This window comes from Chelon labrosus, assembly GCF_963514085.1.
Source record: "Chelon labrosus genome assembly, chromosome: 9".
In the NCBI taxonomy this organism is placed as follows: Eukaryota; Metazoa; Chordata; class Actinopteri; order Mugiliformes; family Mugilidae; genus Chelon; species Chelon labrosus.
The window spans coordinates 2,176,688-2,193,680 of NC_140359.1; the positions used below are offsets into that span (position 1 = coordinate 2,176,688).

General features: G+C 38.3%; 1 protein-coding gene across 1 annotated transcript; it reads left to right on the plus strand.

The window, feature by feature from the left end:
- Positions 1–1,670: 1,670 nt before the first annotated feature.
- On the plus strand, positions 1,671–11,844 carry ppef2a (protein phosphatase with EF-hand domain 2a; the record flags this gene model as incomplete). Its single annotated transcript, XM_084550775.1, has 16 exons — positions 1,671–1,722; positions 2,346–2,473; positions 2,562–2,616; positions 2,734–2,909; positions 3,095–3,209; positions 3,575–3,621; positions 4,054–4,220; positions 4,307–4,343; positions 5,050–5,199; positions 5,285–5,623; positions 7,247–7,432; positions 7,533–7,675; positions 8,141–8,247; positions 9,723–9,889; positions 10,423–10,510; positions 11,150–11,844. 16 exons carry the CDS (start codon positions 1,671–1,673, stop codon positions 11,401–11,403), a joined length of 2,211 nt encoding a protein of 736 aa, XP_084406901.1. The 3' UTR covers positions 11,404–11,844.
- Between the last annotated feature and the right edge of the window lie 5,149 nt (positions 11,845–16,993).

The following is a 16,993-nucleotide window of genomic DNA, read 5'->3' on the forward strand; positions in this document are numbered from 1 at the left end:
GTGAAAGTGATGCCTTCCGGACTAAACACAATGAATAAAAATGGACTCCAAGCAGCATTTTGTTGCAAGTAATAATCAATTATTTTCAAAGGATTGACAGGGGTGCATTTGACATGAGAAAAAGAGATATTTAGGCTACAGAAATATGAATAAACCACATTAAATGATATGTAACTAAATGATTAAATGGCTGTCTTTTCTTTTCAGACAGGTTTCAGCACATTCAGTGAAACATGAAGGTCGTGTTTTACTCCAAAAACTACTCACACTACTCAGGAGCTCACATGTAAGCGCCAAATTGTACTCCTGTAATCAAATCACTTTAAAAAAAAAAACAAGACCAAAAACAGACACTGGCCTCCTTTTTGGCTCTATCTTTACCTCTGCACTTCACCATCTTTCTATATAAAGAGCCGTCTAGCCGCATCAAGTCATTAGCTCAAGTAATCCACTTTTGACCCGGTGCTTTGATTATGCGATCACACTAAGGGACTAAAGAGTAAAGTAGCTTCAGCACAGCACAGGGGAGCTACACAGTGGGGACAGCTTCATACATGAGACCTATGTGTTGAGTTACTGGTGCCGCTGTTATTCCTACACTTACAATGACAGGTTTGTTTGACATCTTGCAGTTACTGATCTGATGCTGGCCGACTGGTGGAGGATGCAACAGAGCAAATGTCTGTTTAAATACTCAGTGGAACTGCAAGCCTTCAGGCAAATAACTTGGGAAGTGGTGACTGGAGAAAGGCGGTGACCACGTAAGTAAACAGCATGTTTCAAAATCTCATATAGCTGATATATCTCTACAGCAGTTAACTGAATACAAACCTAAAAGAGCAGGACTTGCAGCTCGGTTTTGGATCTTTTCTGATCTCTGGTTGTACAGAGGAATTTGAGAAACACGCTCTGATTCAAAACATAGTTCCACGTACTCCTCAAAGTCTGTTCTAATACGATTAAAATGTGAGTTTGCCTCATTGAGTACTTTTAATCAAGTCGTCTTTTATCTGTTATTATATGATTTTACTTGTGGCACTGCGAAGCGAATTCCTCTTTAAACTCTTATTGTTTTATTTAGTGTTTCTACGTCCTAGCCACTGATTTCTGATTTCTGTGTCTTTGTTGGCCTAAAAATAGATCAGGACTTTTAAAAAGGCCCTTAGCAGGCCCTTAGCAGGTCTTTGTTTTTCCATTTCCTCAAAATAGCTTTAGGCTGTGAAGATATTTCCTGCTGCCTCTGTTTTATGGATTGCTTACTGTAAGCCTTCGTAGAATTCAGACAGAAACACTCCTGTGTTGTAGGATTTAGGCCAGTCGCAGGGGGTAGGAGTGAACCAGCAGGTAACAAGATTAAAAGGCCTCAAAGTTGAACATCCTCCAGACTTGGCAGATCTCCTGTTGCTACTGAGCAACACTCATCAATTTGTTATGTGAATGAGTTTTTTTAGAAGCCATAACTGAAGTACAACTATTTACAAGATGTCCATGTAGCCTTAAAATGTGTGTTATAATATATGTGTAATAGTTTTGAGGTGCAAAAATGTCCCTTTATAATCTATTTTTATCATTATCTGTGCCTGTTCATACTGACATAAATAAATGTACTTTATTTTGGAATTATTTTTAGCTGATGTGATGACTGTTTGGTCCTTTGAACAGGAACAGTCATGGGATGTGGCGTCTCAAAGTCCGACCATTTCCACAAACACTCCGGAAAAGGTAACGATGCTTCAAACGGACAGTGATTTATATAAACCCACACCACTCAAACTCAAAAGTAAAAGCTTGATGCTTTACTTTCTCTGAAGCACCTCATCCGTCCTGTTGTTTTTGTTTTAAATATTCTTCGATGTGCTGCACTCATGTTATCTGTATTCCTTCTTGTCTTTCTGCTCTGCTGCACACAGCTGTCACAAGTAAGCCACATCTGTCTGATCTGTTTGTTTGTCGTGTTGAACAATGAGTGACTTGATTGTTCACCAAAATACATTTAGTCAGTCTGAATGTTAATATCTGCAGCAGTTTGGTAATGTCACACATAAAATGATCAAATCAATGTTTCAATTAAGCACCCTGTCCAGGGTGTACCCTGACTCTAGCCTAAAGCCAGCTGGGATAGTTTCCAGCCCCCATGAACCTCTACAGGATGCATGTAGTGTGATACATCAGGAAAACAAATTATTCACTTAACTTTTATCATGTATTAGTATATTTCTTGTGTGTTGCATTCAGTTTACAGCCTGCAGGCCTGACATAGCTACCTATACACCTATGTACTTAAAATGATGAAAATGACGGTTGGTAGCACAAGATATTTTCTGATCATGTCATCTATGTTTAAGCCATAAGAGCTGCTGTCCTGATTCAGCGATGGTACCGTCAGTACGTGGCCCGCACAGAGATGAGACGGAGATACACCTGGAACATCTTCCAGTCCATCGAGTACTCTGGAGAACAGGCCCAGATAAAAGTGAGAAACTAACAGACATATTCCAATTTGGGTCTGTATTTACCAAAGATCTCAAGCTTAACCTTCATGTCCCTTCTTCTCTGTGCAGCTTTATAATTTCCTCGGCTACCTCATGGACAATTTTACACCATCAAGCAATGAACGTAAGATTCCTGCACTGATTCCCAGTTTGCATTTGCATTAACAAATGATTTTTATTTATTTATTTTTTTTTCCTTTTGCGAGTTGAATTTCCGCTTTAAATCCTCTCAACCTTTCAGGAAATTTGATCTCGCACATCTTCAGAGAGAACGAGGTTTGTCAAGATGCAGAGTGGGAGAGGTACTTCTGCTACAAGAATATTGAAGTGCCGGAGATTTACTCAGGACCTCACCTCACCTTCCCTCTGACGGTGAACCAGGCAGTCGGTCTGGTGGAAGCCTTCAGGAACAAGAAGGTAGGGGCTGCACACAGCAGTGGTAATGCGTTCAATGGTTTTGTGCCTCAAAGTACAGACAGAATTTTATCTGCAAGAGAAAATATAATGATGTAAACGACCATTCTAGTTAAGATTCTACACACATACCATGTGTTTATCTCTGCATCTGCGACCTTCTTGCTAACAAGCCTCTCTCCCAGTAGCAGCTGCACTCTCGCTACGTCCTCCAGCTCCTCATGGAGACATGGAAACTGCTCCGCATGTTGCCAAATATCAACCGTATCTCCACCTGCCACAGCAAAGAAATCACTATTTGTGGTGAGAAAAGAGAAAGCCAAGATATTTCGGGAGTGTTTTGTGAAAGGGAGTGGGGACTCATTGCTAGATAGTGAGTAGAGATGTGACTGGAAAGGACAGTATAGAGTTTGTAAATTCTGTGATAGAAATTAAATACATTAATAAAAACAGTTAGCAACAATTCTGATCATTTGTCATTTAAGTGAGATTTTAAGCAAAACACCTTCCTGTTATTGTTAACTCACTATAGTAGACATATTCTCTATTTTATAAACCTTTGTTTTATAATTCAAAAGAGTTTAAACAATAATAAGCGGGACTAGGCATCCCCGGCGTATTGGTTGTTAATTGAATTTGTATATTTGTGTATCTCTTCTTCATCACAGGTGATTTGCATGGACAGCTGGAAGACTTGCTGCTGATTTTCTACAAGGTTTTGGAATTATGTTTTTGCCTTTCAGCTTATGAACTGTACATTTCTACTAAAACTGATCAAATGCTCTGATCCTAATATTGTAATCAATGTACTCTCCTTCAGTACTGAAATACACTCTAATATAAATTATTACCAAACATTTTCAGTATGTTATTCTCCACTGAAATATGTCAGTGTATGAAATATGAGCATACAGTAAAAACCATGAAAAATAAAGTAAATAAACAACAAAGTAACCAGTTTCTAATTATGTAAAATAGAGAAACGCTTATAAATATCATATATGAAGAGCTACATGACAATAATTACTTATTGCAGTTTTTACATGCAACATGTTTGTCTTTCTCAGTCATTACAAATCAATTAGTGAAACGCTCTCTTTGCTACAGATTGCTCCTATAACCCAGCTTTCTTTTTCTGTTTTTACAGAATGGCATGCCGTCCTTAGAGAAGCCCTATGTGTTTAATGGAGACTTTGTGGACCGGGGCAAAGACTCCATTGAGATCGTCCTTATTCTGTTTTCATTCCTTCTCGTCTATCCAAGAGATGTCTACCTCAACAGAGGAAACCATGAGGACCATATAGTCAACCTGAGGTAAAAATGTATTTCAACTTATCAGATGACCACTCTTCATCTGATGTCATTAAATCCACATGGGCTAACTTTTGTTTCTGGTTTAGGTATGGCTTCACAAAGGAGGTGCTGACTAAATACAGGGTAGGTTCAACTAATGCAAACCTGCAACCCTTCATACCTGAAAACACATATACACATTTATTAACAGTTAAATATAAAAAGTTTAATATAATCCTTGCTCATCAAAGGAACCAAAATTTGTCCTCATTTCTGTTATTTTTCATGTAATAAATTAAAATAAGTGCATCCACTTTCACCTACACATTCCAAGCAAATCTCAATACAAGCCACCATCCTCTGCGCAAAACACCGGTCACTCCGCCTAAGAGGATTTGAGGTCATTAAACCAAATGACTACAGGACATCTGGCGTGTGATGACTCAGGGAGGCCAAGCTGGTCCACAGACACACAGAGGAAACATCAGATTGTCCTGAATGTTTCTGACAGGCTGCGTCTATGACCTGTTTTTATTTTTTACTCTTTTAACTTCCCTGACATGTTACAGTCATAAACTGAAACCAAGAACTGGATTTATCACTACTACTGAAACGAGACCATCATTAACTGATAAAACAACAATCATGGGAAATCCATGGCGTACAAAAAAGCAAGTTGCATTTTCATTAAAGTTGAAACTCAAATTTTCGTTAACATAATTTATTTTTCCTGCACATCTGTCAAACAGGTATGCGTTGCTCAGCACCAAATGACATGTATACAAAGTACACAATGACAAACTTGAATGTTGTCAGCAGACTGACACTTCCTATTTGTGTTTCAACTCAGATGCATGGCAAACGGATCCTGAAACTGCTGCAGAAGATTTTCAGCTGGTTGCCTCTGGCAACAGTGGTTGACCAGAAGGTGCTGGTCCTCCATGGAGGGATCTCTGACAGCACAGACCTCAGTGTCCTTGCCAGAGTGGACAGACACAATGTGAGGAGCCATCATGTGATAAACTGACTTAACTAGGACGTTTGACAAGTCCCTGATATCTGTCCTCTCCCCTGTTGTCCTTCAGTACGTATCAGCACTGAGGCCTCCAAAGAAGAGACACCATATCGCAACAGGGGTGTCCATTGACTCAGACATGGATGAGGATGCCTACTTGGCAAACAAGATGGGCCAGCGTCGGTCCTCCCTCATCTGTCCAAAACCCCTTGGAACCCGCGAATGCTTCCACAACCGCTCACTGCAGGACTTCACCGACCGGATCAAAGCGAGCACTGAGGACGAACTGGAAATCCGCAGGAGGAAACAGTCCCTTTTAAACTCCGCAATCAGCAAACCAGATAAAGACTCTCTGTCTGCGTCCTCAGAATCTGTCAACAGTGACAATGCCAAGGAGGAGTGGAAACAGGTGAAGAAGGATAATGGATACTTAAACTACAGAACTTCCGGCATTTCTTCTTCAAAGTAGTATCTATTTTAGAATCTCAAACCAGCTTTGTCAAAAATTATTTTAAAATAATTTACACATAATTTACATTTAAAACTCTTATGCAGCTATATAAGATTCGGTAAAGGATGTGGCTTGATAGATAGAGCGGGTTGTACACTAACCAGAGGGTTATAAACAATTTCCTTGAAGGATTAATAAAGTATTCTGATTCTGATTCTGATAACACATGTCGAAGTGTCTTGCACAAGACACTGAACCCCGAGTTGCTCCCAGTGTTTGCTGCTTCTGTGAGCGAATGGTTAGATGTGTCACTCTGACTGTAAAACACTTTGAGTACCAACAGGTAGAAAATCACTATAAACCAGAAAGTATGCAAACTTTATTTTTGTAGATTTATTGTCACTTTCCTCTGAAATGCTTCCAGCATCAAAAGATGATTATCAAAAACAGAACAAGCATCAGAGAGCTGATGACTGCACATGAAAAGAGGGACAATAACCAAAAAGATTTAGACCTGCTGTTTATTATTCCAGGGCGTCACTTTGTTCCACCATTAATGCAGTAACTTCATCATGGAGATAAATATTTTGTCAAAGTTCACCATTTGTGTGCCTCAGCCCTCCTCCAGTCACAGTCTGGTAAACATTGCTTCTGTATTCAACACTCACTTCAGAGGACGTGTTGTGGTTTGTTGCCTGCGTCAGTCTTGCTGGGCTATAATCCACCTCGTCTTTAATCCCTCTGTCGTGATTCAATCTGCTTTTCAAACCGACCGTCATCGCCTTAAGCTGTAAAAGTCAGTAGTCCCTTCCAGTTCTTGAGTGTGATTCTGTCCAGATATCAATATCTGCACATCTCTGAGTAACGTTATCATTGCAATAAAGTCAGCTCCTGAAAGAGTCCTAAAGTTAAAATGCTGTACTTGAAAACAATGTTAAAACGGAAATTAGATTAATTCATATATAGTTCTTCAGAATAGAAACCATAAAATCCCATTTAGATATAAAGCAAATGGCAGGAAAGTGAAATTCTTCTGCCACATTTAAAGGTTAACTCCACTAATTTTTGTCCATCAAACCAAGTTGACTACAGTGATTGTCTTAATGTTAAAAGCAGGGTGGCGAGGCTTTGAACATTTTCTTTCCAAAATGTGTATTTAACAGAAAATGCTTGGCTTCAGAGAAGAGCCTCAACTGGAAGAAACTGAGCATGACCACTGAATTTGTGCGTTTGACCATTGTCAAACTCAGTGGGATTCAGATGAGAAAGCAGGGAACCCTGGCCTTAGGCAGATGGGTCCCTCCATATGAGCTGGGTTCTGCTCAAGGTTTCTTCCTGTTAAAAGGGAGTTTTTCCTTGCCACCGTCGCCTTCAGGCTTGCTCTGGGGGTTTCAGGCCGGGTTTTTGTAAAGCGTCTTGAGACGATTTGTATTGTTATTGACGCTATATAAATAAAAATTGAATTGAATTGAAATTGAATTGAATTGATCAATAAATATGCAATGATAATATAGTTTATTTACCAGAATCAGATTTTGTCAGATGTAAAGCCTCCCTCATGTGATTCCTGTGTGCCACCAGATCCTGGACCTGCTGTGGAGCGACCCGATGTCTCAGGACGGCTGCATGCCCAACGAGGTGAGAGGTGGAGGCTGCTACTGGGGCCCCAATGTCACAGAGGACTTCCTGAACAGACACAGCCTGCAGCTCATCATCCGCTCCCACGAGTGTAAACAGGACGGTTATGAGTTCTGTCACAACCGCAAGGTAAGCTCAGACAGTGGGACGCTAAGAAATCCTACTGTTCACTGCCTCAGTTTAGCTCCTTAATTACCAAACTATTTGTCCTTTCTTTTCTTTTAATCAGGTCCTCACTTTGTTCTCTGCCTCCAACTACTATGACGTGGGAAGCAACAGGGGGGCTTACGTGAAGCTGGGTCCAGACCTCGTGCCTTATTTAATTCAGTACCAGGCAACCAGCATGACCAGAGAGCTCACTGTGAGACAAAGGTATAAAAATCAAATTAAACATAATCATACTTTGTTATTTTAAATGACTATTTGATGTTGTTAGGAGAACAGTTTATATACAGACGATAAATATCCTGTTTCATGAAACCCTGTTAAATATGACGCAGCATCCAGTATCCTTTTAGCTTAGCTTAGTTTAGCTTAGCTTAGCTTAGCTTAAAGATTTGAAAAGGGGAAACAACTGGTTTTGTACAAAGGTAACCAAAACTATGATGATTTCCCAAAACATGTTCTTTAAACAATACATTTTCTATCATAATTGTTAAATTGTTAACTTAGAATCTTTTGGTACATGACTATTTCAAGAATACATAATTTTTTGTTAATTTTCATCTTTCAAATGATTGAACCTAGAAGGACTTTGAAGATAACAAATAATAAGAACAGTCTTTTGGAAAACAGAGTTTAAGTCACTTGCTATGTCTACCATTATGTCATCTGCAGTGTCGGACGAACTGAGCGCTCAGCCCTTAAAGTTCTGCGGGAGCAGCTGTTTGCACACAAGTCTGACCTCGTCTGTGCCTTCAAAAAGTTCGACAGAGAGAACACAGGTGTGTGTAGTTTGAGTTTCGTGAACCGATTACATCCTTAGTGGATCAGGTGTTACTTAATTTTGTGGCAGATCTCCTGTGTACTTTTCCTTCCCCTGTAGTTCTCAAAGAACAAAGGGGTGAAATATGAGCTCACACGACTGTATCTTCTGCGGAGCACAATAACCCCCATTCAGGGCCAAAACAACATGTGGGCTGAACAAAAGTCCAGCAAAGAACAGTTTACAGTTTCACAGAAACTTCGGCTTGAAGTAGCTCAGAAAATGGATTTAAACTTGACAAAGAGGGTTGTTGATGAGGTTTCATCTGAAAAAGAAATAGGTACAGTACATCCCACAGAAATTGTTTGTGTTTTCCCATCTTTGAAAATAGCAAACATTTGATCCTCTTTGATACAGTGCGTACATGTAAACGGGATGTACCTGAACAACACTGAAAAGTAAATTAGCCCTTTCGATCATTAAAAATACAGCTTCAACATTTTAGAGTATTACCCTGTTGACAGGTCTGCTTCTGGTAGATAGACAGAGTGACACAGAGTTAACGGAGAGAAAGAGGAGTAGACGATAGGAGCAGAGCGTGTCATGGGAAGTCAACCAGCAGCTTAGATGTATAGCAGCATAACTAATGGATGGTTCAGGGCCACCTGAGCTGGTTCCACAGGAGGTAATAGATAGATAGATAGATAGATAGATAGATAGATAGATAGATAGATAGATTTTAATATGAAATAAAATATAAACGAGAAAAAATACAAGGTAGCATATGTGATATTATTTATACAGTCTGAAGTAAGTAGGAATGTAGTAAGTATGTGAATAAAGTATGAAGTAGTAACAGAGTGAACTAACAGTAGTGCAGTATTGTTCATATGTGACGTAGGGGTGAGCTGTTGTACAGTGTTGGCAAACAGCAAAGGAAGGATTTCCTGAACCGTTCCTTACGACAGTGAAGCTGAAAGAGTCTGAAAATAAGTCTAGTTATTGATACTTGTGAGACTCTCTCTTTGAGAGAAAAGAATTCTACTGGGGTAATATGGTAGTGTGAGGTTTTCGAGATATGATGGGCCTTGTATGTGAAGAGGAGGATTTTGAAATTCGTCCTGTCAAAATGAATTCCAAGGTTTCTCGCAGTAGTACTCAAGGCCAAGGTAATGTCACCCAAATAACTGTTAGTGAAGAAATGAGTCTCTGAATGGGCGCTTAGGACCAAATACATTCTGTTCTATTCTGGTTTAAATTTATAAGTAGAAAGCTACATTTCACCCAGTCCTTTATGTCTTCAAGGGAGGCTCCACGATAAAGGGGCTAATGATAAAGGGTCTTTGTAAAAGTTGTGTCTTGAGTGTTACTAGTAGCATCCATGGAGAAATGATTGTAACGTTAAGAACAACTCATGCTATACTTTGGAATGTCTTTGGTTGACTTTGCTCTCTTTTTAATAGTATGTACCTCCTCCATCCCCCCCTGTGTTAGGTCTCGTGTCTCTGACTGACTGGGCCTCTGCAGTAGAGAGTGTGATGCACCTCAATCTTCCCTGGAGGATGCTCCGCTGTCAGCTGGTCACCTGCAAGACCAGTGACGGCATGATAGACTACCAAGAATGGTTCAACGAGCTCGCCATCAAAGGGCCCAACACAGACGTAAGGAAGCATTATCTATGATCAAATATATCAAAATGTATATTCTGTGATATTCTAGTATAATTGTATTGGATAACTAACACAAATATACTGTATACATTTCTGTTTTTAGATCTTAATCATTCCTTTTAGCAGTTATTAAATGAAAATGAAAGCCCAGTAGAATATGCAATAATGTCAGACTGAAATTAAAAACGGACTCCAGTAGGAAAGCTCATCCATCACGAAATTTGACACTAGTTTACCAATCTGAAATTGTTTAACCTCTTGGTATTCAACGATGGTAAGGGCTTGGAAACATTTAGTACTTCTGACTCTTTTGATGAAAATAGTGTAACAATACATAGTGATTCAATAAGTGTGTGTGACAAGAAACCTGCCTTTGTACTCTTTCTTCAAAGTAAGAAACTATTGTTGCTGTGCTGTTATTATCTTAAAACACCATTTGACCATTTTATTTACGTGTATCTTTATTATTTGTATTTTTTTTTGTGTAATGTGATTAAAAAATCCTTTCTGTTTATCCTTTACAGCACATTGACCAGAGTCTGCTGGAAACGTTGTACCGCCACCGCTCTACGCTGGAGACCATCTTCAGGATTGTAGACACAGACAACTCAGGTAAAATAATCATTCATTAGTTAAAGCACATATTGTTTTTGATACCAATAGGAGTCCTATTGTCATTCCAGCTCCTTGTGCTTATCATTATGAACGCAGATTACATGATATCCTGGAAAGATACATATATGTCAAAAATGTCAAGAGACGGTTCTATCATCAGTAACCCAATATACCATTCATTCTATTAACAGACATTTAACTTGAATTAAAAGGCCATTTTTGTTTTAAAATGTTGAAATATTGCAAATTCTTAATAATATGGAGGTTGACAAAGAAGCAGGCATACGTAAACCTCCATTAGCATGCATTCATTTTACAATGATGCCCTGTTATTCTGATAAAAAACGCGGTTCAGTGGAGGTGTAAAGTATGTCAGGAGTGTGTGATAAGATTGAGAGACGTCTTTTGAGCTTAGTCGCTGTTAATCCACCTGTAGCATGTGAAACCATGTTCCAGCTTCCTGAATCATGAGGATTAACCCACTGATCTACTGGTCACTCCATCCCCCACCACAAAAACACACAGACACACACACACAGTGGCACACTTATCAGTGTCTCCCTTTATCTGAGTTGTTTTTTTATCCACTTTTACTATCTCCTCCTATTGCTACATCTTTTCCCTCCTCCACCTCAGGCTTCATCACCATTGAGGACTTCAGGCAGACTTGGAAGCTGCTAAGCGTCTACCTAAAGATGGAGATCACAGAAGAGGCCATCTCTGACCTGGCCGTCACCATCGACAGCAACAAGGACGGCAGCATCGACATTGACGAGTTCATGGAGGCTTTCCGTCTCACGGACAAGAAGAGCCGATTGGAGCGAGGGCGCAGCATGTTCATGGGCACAGCACCTGACCTCACAAAGCTGGAGGGAAATCCCAACATTTGACCAGAGAGAGAGCACAGACTGAAAACGGGCTCCTTGCCAGGCAGCAGAGGGGAAGGGAGGGCGATGTAGCCAGCACAAGCTGTTTTAATGACGCACATGAAGACGCAGGATGTTGCAGAGCAACAGCCGAGTGGAACACATGGGATTAGGACGAGGTTAGAGTTCAGGGTATTTGACAACCAGTGTTTTTATTTCACGTTGTGGCAGTTTTACTGACAGAGGAAGTGTGCGTGAAGCACAACGGCAACTGTACAAGAAAAGTGTTTCTTTTATTTGTTCAGAAAAGTTGAAAAATATAATAATAAAAAAAAACAATGCTAGATACAGTTATAATGCATTTTAGACGCATAACAGAAAATGTTTTAACTTAAATGTGGACATATTTAAGTGGACAATTTAACAAACCCAGTTGAATCAAAATGGTTTAAAAATGCTGCCCCTCTGCTGTCAAGAACATCTCAAAAACATTTAAATTCAACAAAATGAATTCAAAAATGAATGTACATCCTAGATGGGCAAACAAGAACATTAGTACTTCAGATATATGAAAAAATATATTTAAATTTAGCAGAAATATTCCATCCAAAGTTTGGAAATGACATGAAAAATGGACACTGAAATATTGCTTAAATCAAAAATCACTGCAAACTTTATCCAACCAGAATATTTATTTGTTAAATTTAATAAAGATTATGTATGCATCACTAAATTAAACCCTGTGTTACCTCAAGTCACTATTTGGTCAAGATTCTGAAGTACAGAAAACATAATTTCCTCATGATGGATACTTCTGTTTGTCTGTAAAATGTTGGGAAAATGTAAAAAATCCCAGTCACAGTTTCCCAGCATTCAAATGACCAGCAGTCAAAACTCAAACATAGTCAGTCCATATAGTCATAAAACAGTATAGAGCTGCAAATCCTCTTTTTTTCCTCTATCAACTAATCAGTTCGGCCTTAAATAATCATGTTTCTTTGTTAACATACATTTAAGTCACTGAGACTACGCACAAAGATCTAAATCTGTTATAAAACTTGTGTTTTCATACTGTCTTTTTTTCTCTTCGATGTTCATTTGAGGGAGGATGTTGCTGTTTTGTCTCCTCTGTGTTTGACTGTGAAAATCATTGTGCAGGCATTATCTTTTTCCTTGATAGCCCTGCATCCTAACATCGATGTTTCTTCAACTAAGCTCCTTGTAAAGACTTCATAGATACCAGAATCCAAAGTAAAATGGCGTTAGGTGATAAAATAGGTTGCTGCACTAATTAACTGTGACTAAATGTTGCTGGTGCCTTTGTTTTTGGAGCGTTTGAAGTTAAGTCCACTGTTCACTGATGATGTCTTGTTTCAGTGCTGCATGCCAAAAATGCACCGGGGCTGCTCTGGGTTGGGAAACGAGACTCACCTCATCCAGAAGGAGCTCGTGATTTTATTCATTTACATAAATGTACTACATATTGTTGCTTTGAAGTTAACAGCAGTTAATGCTGTTTAAAGTAATAGTTTGACAGTTTATGAAATATGATTATAATATGAACTTAGCTCAGCATTAAGTCTAAAAACCAGAGGAAACGACAAGTCTCCATTGATTAAAGGTAACAAAATCCACCTGCCAAACCAAAAAAAAAAAAAACCATCTTGTTTCTTTTGAAGAAAAGAAGATAAGTAATAATTGTCTGTTTTGTGGCTTGATGAAGTACCTTCCTGGAGCAGCCTCTGTGGTGTTGGTAGTCTGCTTTTGTTATCTACAGAGAGAGCAGGCTTGACGCTTCACCCTGTTTCCAGTCGGTATGCCCAAGCTAGGTCAAACAGTTCCTTTTAGACAACATGTATCACATTTTCTGTTAAACCTGTTAACGTTACCACATAGTATCTATTATTTACCACAACGAAAAGATATTTTCTTTTGTGTGAGTGTCAGTTTTGTTTGTTTATTTGTTTTTCTGGCATGGCGGCCATGTAAATACATCTCACATTCAAAATTGTTGCATTTATTTCTCTGTGTGTCCTTGTGTCCATGAAAGCCTTTTGAAAATCTTCTCTAATATTACCAATATTCTCTAAATGTCACAATGTTACAATATGTAAAATAAAATATAAAGTTATAAAATAAGGCAATGACACAACATGTATCTTATCTAAACATTGACAGAAAAAGTTCAGTCAGTGACATCTTGTTTCAGGCAATAAGTACTATAGTTAGTACTATTAAGTACTATTAGTAAGTATATAAGTAAGTCGTTTACAGTGTCAAGTGGTGTGTTGTACAGCATAAAAAGCATAAAATATTGACAAACAGTAACAAATGTAGCTCGTAGCTTGTTGATAATCAACAAACTAGTGTTAATAGACTATGACATTTTAGCAATTTGAAAAGTACTATGCATTTTTAAGACATTAAGTGTGTTACAAGTGTATATCATTTAATCTAAATGAAATATTAATTGAACATTTAAAATAATGACACCATATGTGTATAGAAAAACTATGTTTTAAAGTACTAATGTACACAAAGTTTTAATCTGTGTTCCATTGTGTTCTAATCAACTCATCTAGTGTTTCAGTAACGGTACATCTAATTATTTTCTGGCTGAGCAGGTGACAGTTTTTAGAACCACCAGCAGGAGGCACAACAGACCAGTCAGCTCAACATCAGCTCCTCTGCACTGTGTTTAAAAAAGACCAGTGTTCTTGAGGGAATTCTGGGGGTTTTAGCAGCATCTGAACTCCTCAGGTCAGGACAACAGACTAGCAAGTGATCATCTTCTAAGTGGGTCTAGATACAGTCAGGTCCACAGGCTGAAATGTTTAAGCATTCTCAATATTTTTTGCGACAACTGCTATGTAAAAGTACAAATCAAGGGAATAGTTTGACACTTGAACAAGTTATGTGAGAAGATTGACAGTTTATTATAGCATAAAGACTTGGGAACCCCATGCCTCCACCTTTTAGCCCCTCTAAAGATCATTCATTTCTGCTTCCTGCTGAATTTTACATTTCTCTGCTTAGAACATAATGCACCATACATATTAAGCCTTACATTTCTTATTTTATCTATCTGCTATTTTGCTGCAACAATAATTAATGTAAACAGCCTTTAATTTACACATCCTGCGCTCAGTTGTAAGCAAAAATAGAAGAAAGATGCCAAACGTTTCCATGTTATGAAAACCTTCTATTTTTCATCATTATACAGATTTAATGAGTTGGAACAAGTTGATACAGTGGGGAAAATAAAATGATTTTAATTACATTAAAGCTACTTAAGAGGGAAAACAGCACGCCGAGGTCTTGAAATCTGTATTTCTATTGGTGATTGAGGTGATCATCAGTCTCATGAGCTGTGGTGAGTACTAAATGGCTGATGTCTGCTGTTGTGTGTAGCTTGTTTGTGTTGAGGACAGCCAACACATGGAGGAGGATCACATGAAGCCACAGAGAGTATCCATGGAAGAACTTCTCCAATTTATTTTTAAAATCGAACAGTGGTCTCACCAAACAGTAATTTTATTTATTTATTTATTTATTTTGAGAAAACGTGTGTGTGAAAATAGTCTTTTTCCCTAATGTATTTTTGAATCTCACCATTGAGAGCTTTTCCCCAGAGGCCGAGGCCGACGTGCTGCCGCCACCACCCCCAACACAGAGACTCTCACACTGGTGACAAAGAGGACGGCAGTTAGAGGCAGAATAGAGTATTGTTTGCTGTCTGCAGGTGGTCTTACAGTTGTGAAGCTGCTGGAGCTCTGTCCTAATGAAGACGCCTGACAGAAGAATTTAGAGTCAAATGGAGCGTGTGTAACACCAGCTTCGATCACGCATGAAGGCTTTGGCTTCAGCTGCAGGCCTAAAGTGTTCTTTTAAGTAACATTAAAATACTTCCGAGGTCTTGGTATTCTATTAAAACATCTGAATTTGTGACTTATTACGAGTTTGTGAGTGAAGCTCACTGTGTTCCAGCACAAATAAATATTCACATATTCAGTTTTCAGCACCTGATGTTGCTTCTTTTAACACATGACTGGTTCCTTAATAAAACTGCACACGCACCATTCATCTTCACCATGTAAACCCTAAGAAAACAATGTTTACTATAAAGTTCTTCTCAGTCAGCTTTGAAGTTTCCTCGTAAAGAAAATATGTTCAAGAAATGACTGACTCAAAAACCACATCATCTTCAGCACCAGCTGGAAACTCTTTATCTCATGAGTCTTTTGAAATTATTTCCTTCAAAGGTTTCCAAGAAAGACTTAACTTGTCTTTGGAAACTGAGACAAGTTAACAAGAAGAGACAAGAATTCTGTATCTGTGTATTTTGAAAGATTTCACATTCTTAATGTTCATGTGTGCTCACTAGACAAACTAGTACTCCTACATTGTTGTTGCAATATTTTAACACTGAACTTAAAAGGGAAAAGAAGATGTCGAAAAACACGGGAGCTCATCTCGTACTGGATGCAGAGAAAAGACCTTGAGAAGGAAAACGTTTGATGACATGTTTCAAACTAAGACAGAGAAAAAATGCCAACCATTCACTGGTTTCAGCCTCTCCATTGTGCTCCATTTCTTTGTTATAAATCATTATGAAAAGTAAAAGGCGTGTTTTAACTCTTGCTTGAAAGAAATTAAAAGAGGTTATATCTCTATTTATTTAGACTAATCCGTTTGGTTCTCAACTAGAACAACAAATGGGTCACAGGATAAACATGAGGCGACTAACAAGACAGGAGACCAGGAAACTAACCATTTCTACCTACTTAACTAAAACAATTTAATTGAACTGCTTCGACATTCAAAAGCCCAAAGGGTGTTTTTCAAACCAACATCAAACTTGGTTTTGAGTCAGATTCAAGACTCCAGTCACCGAATGCTTAATATTCATCAGTATGTTTTGATGACTCTGTGCGGCTCGTAAAGTGACTTGTGTTTAAAATGCCCTGTAGTGTGTACCTTCATAAAAGAGCATATATGCATTTAGAAAAAAAAAAATACTGTATATTATCAGACAAGGAAACCTTGGATTAACTTTTAGCAGTGTGGTACAGACTGTTCCAGTCTTTCACTGTTCTAAAAGACAGGAACAGTCTGCACTTCTCCTCCGGAAGTTTCAGTGTCCTTTTTTAGTTCAGGCACACTTTGGTGTATTCATTGAATCATTCATGGTTTACTGTTTAACTGTATGTTTTTTAATTAGATCTTTATATTTAGGTAAAATTATAAAACAAAACATGTCTTTGTTTGCCTGTTTTCCATTGTAAAAAAAACTCAATAAATGTCATATTCAAAAATAAATAAATAAATATTTATGTTAAATGCAATAGTAGAAGCATTTACAACACTGATTCACTGTAATATTTAATTTATTTGTAACTCAAGATAACTTTTAGGCGTCTATGTTGTTGTTGTTGTTTTTTTGCATGTATCATTCATGCTTTGTCAAAGTGACAAAAAGAGAAGTCACACTGATTAATAGGCTAAAGATACTTAACAAAGACAAAAATGAACCCAAATGAACTCTTACTCCAGAGGATACTCTCAGCCCTTCTGAAGGTTAATCAAGCCCTAAAAAGGTGATTCATTTCAACTT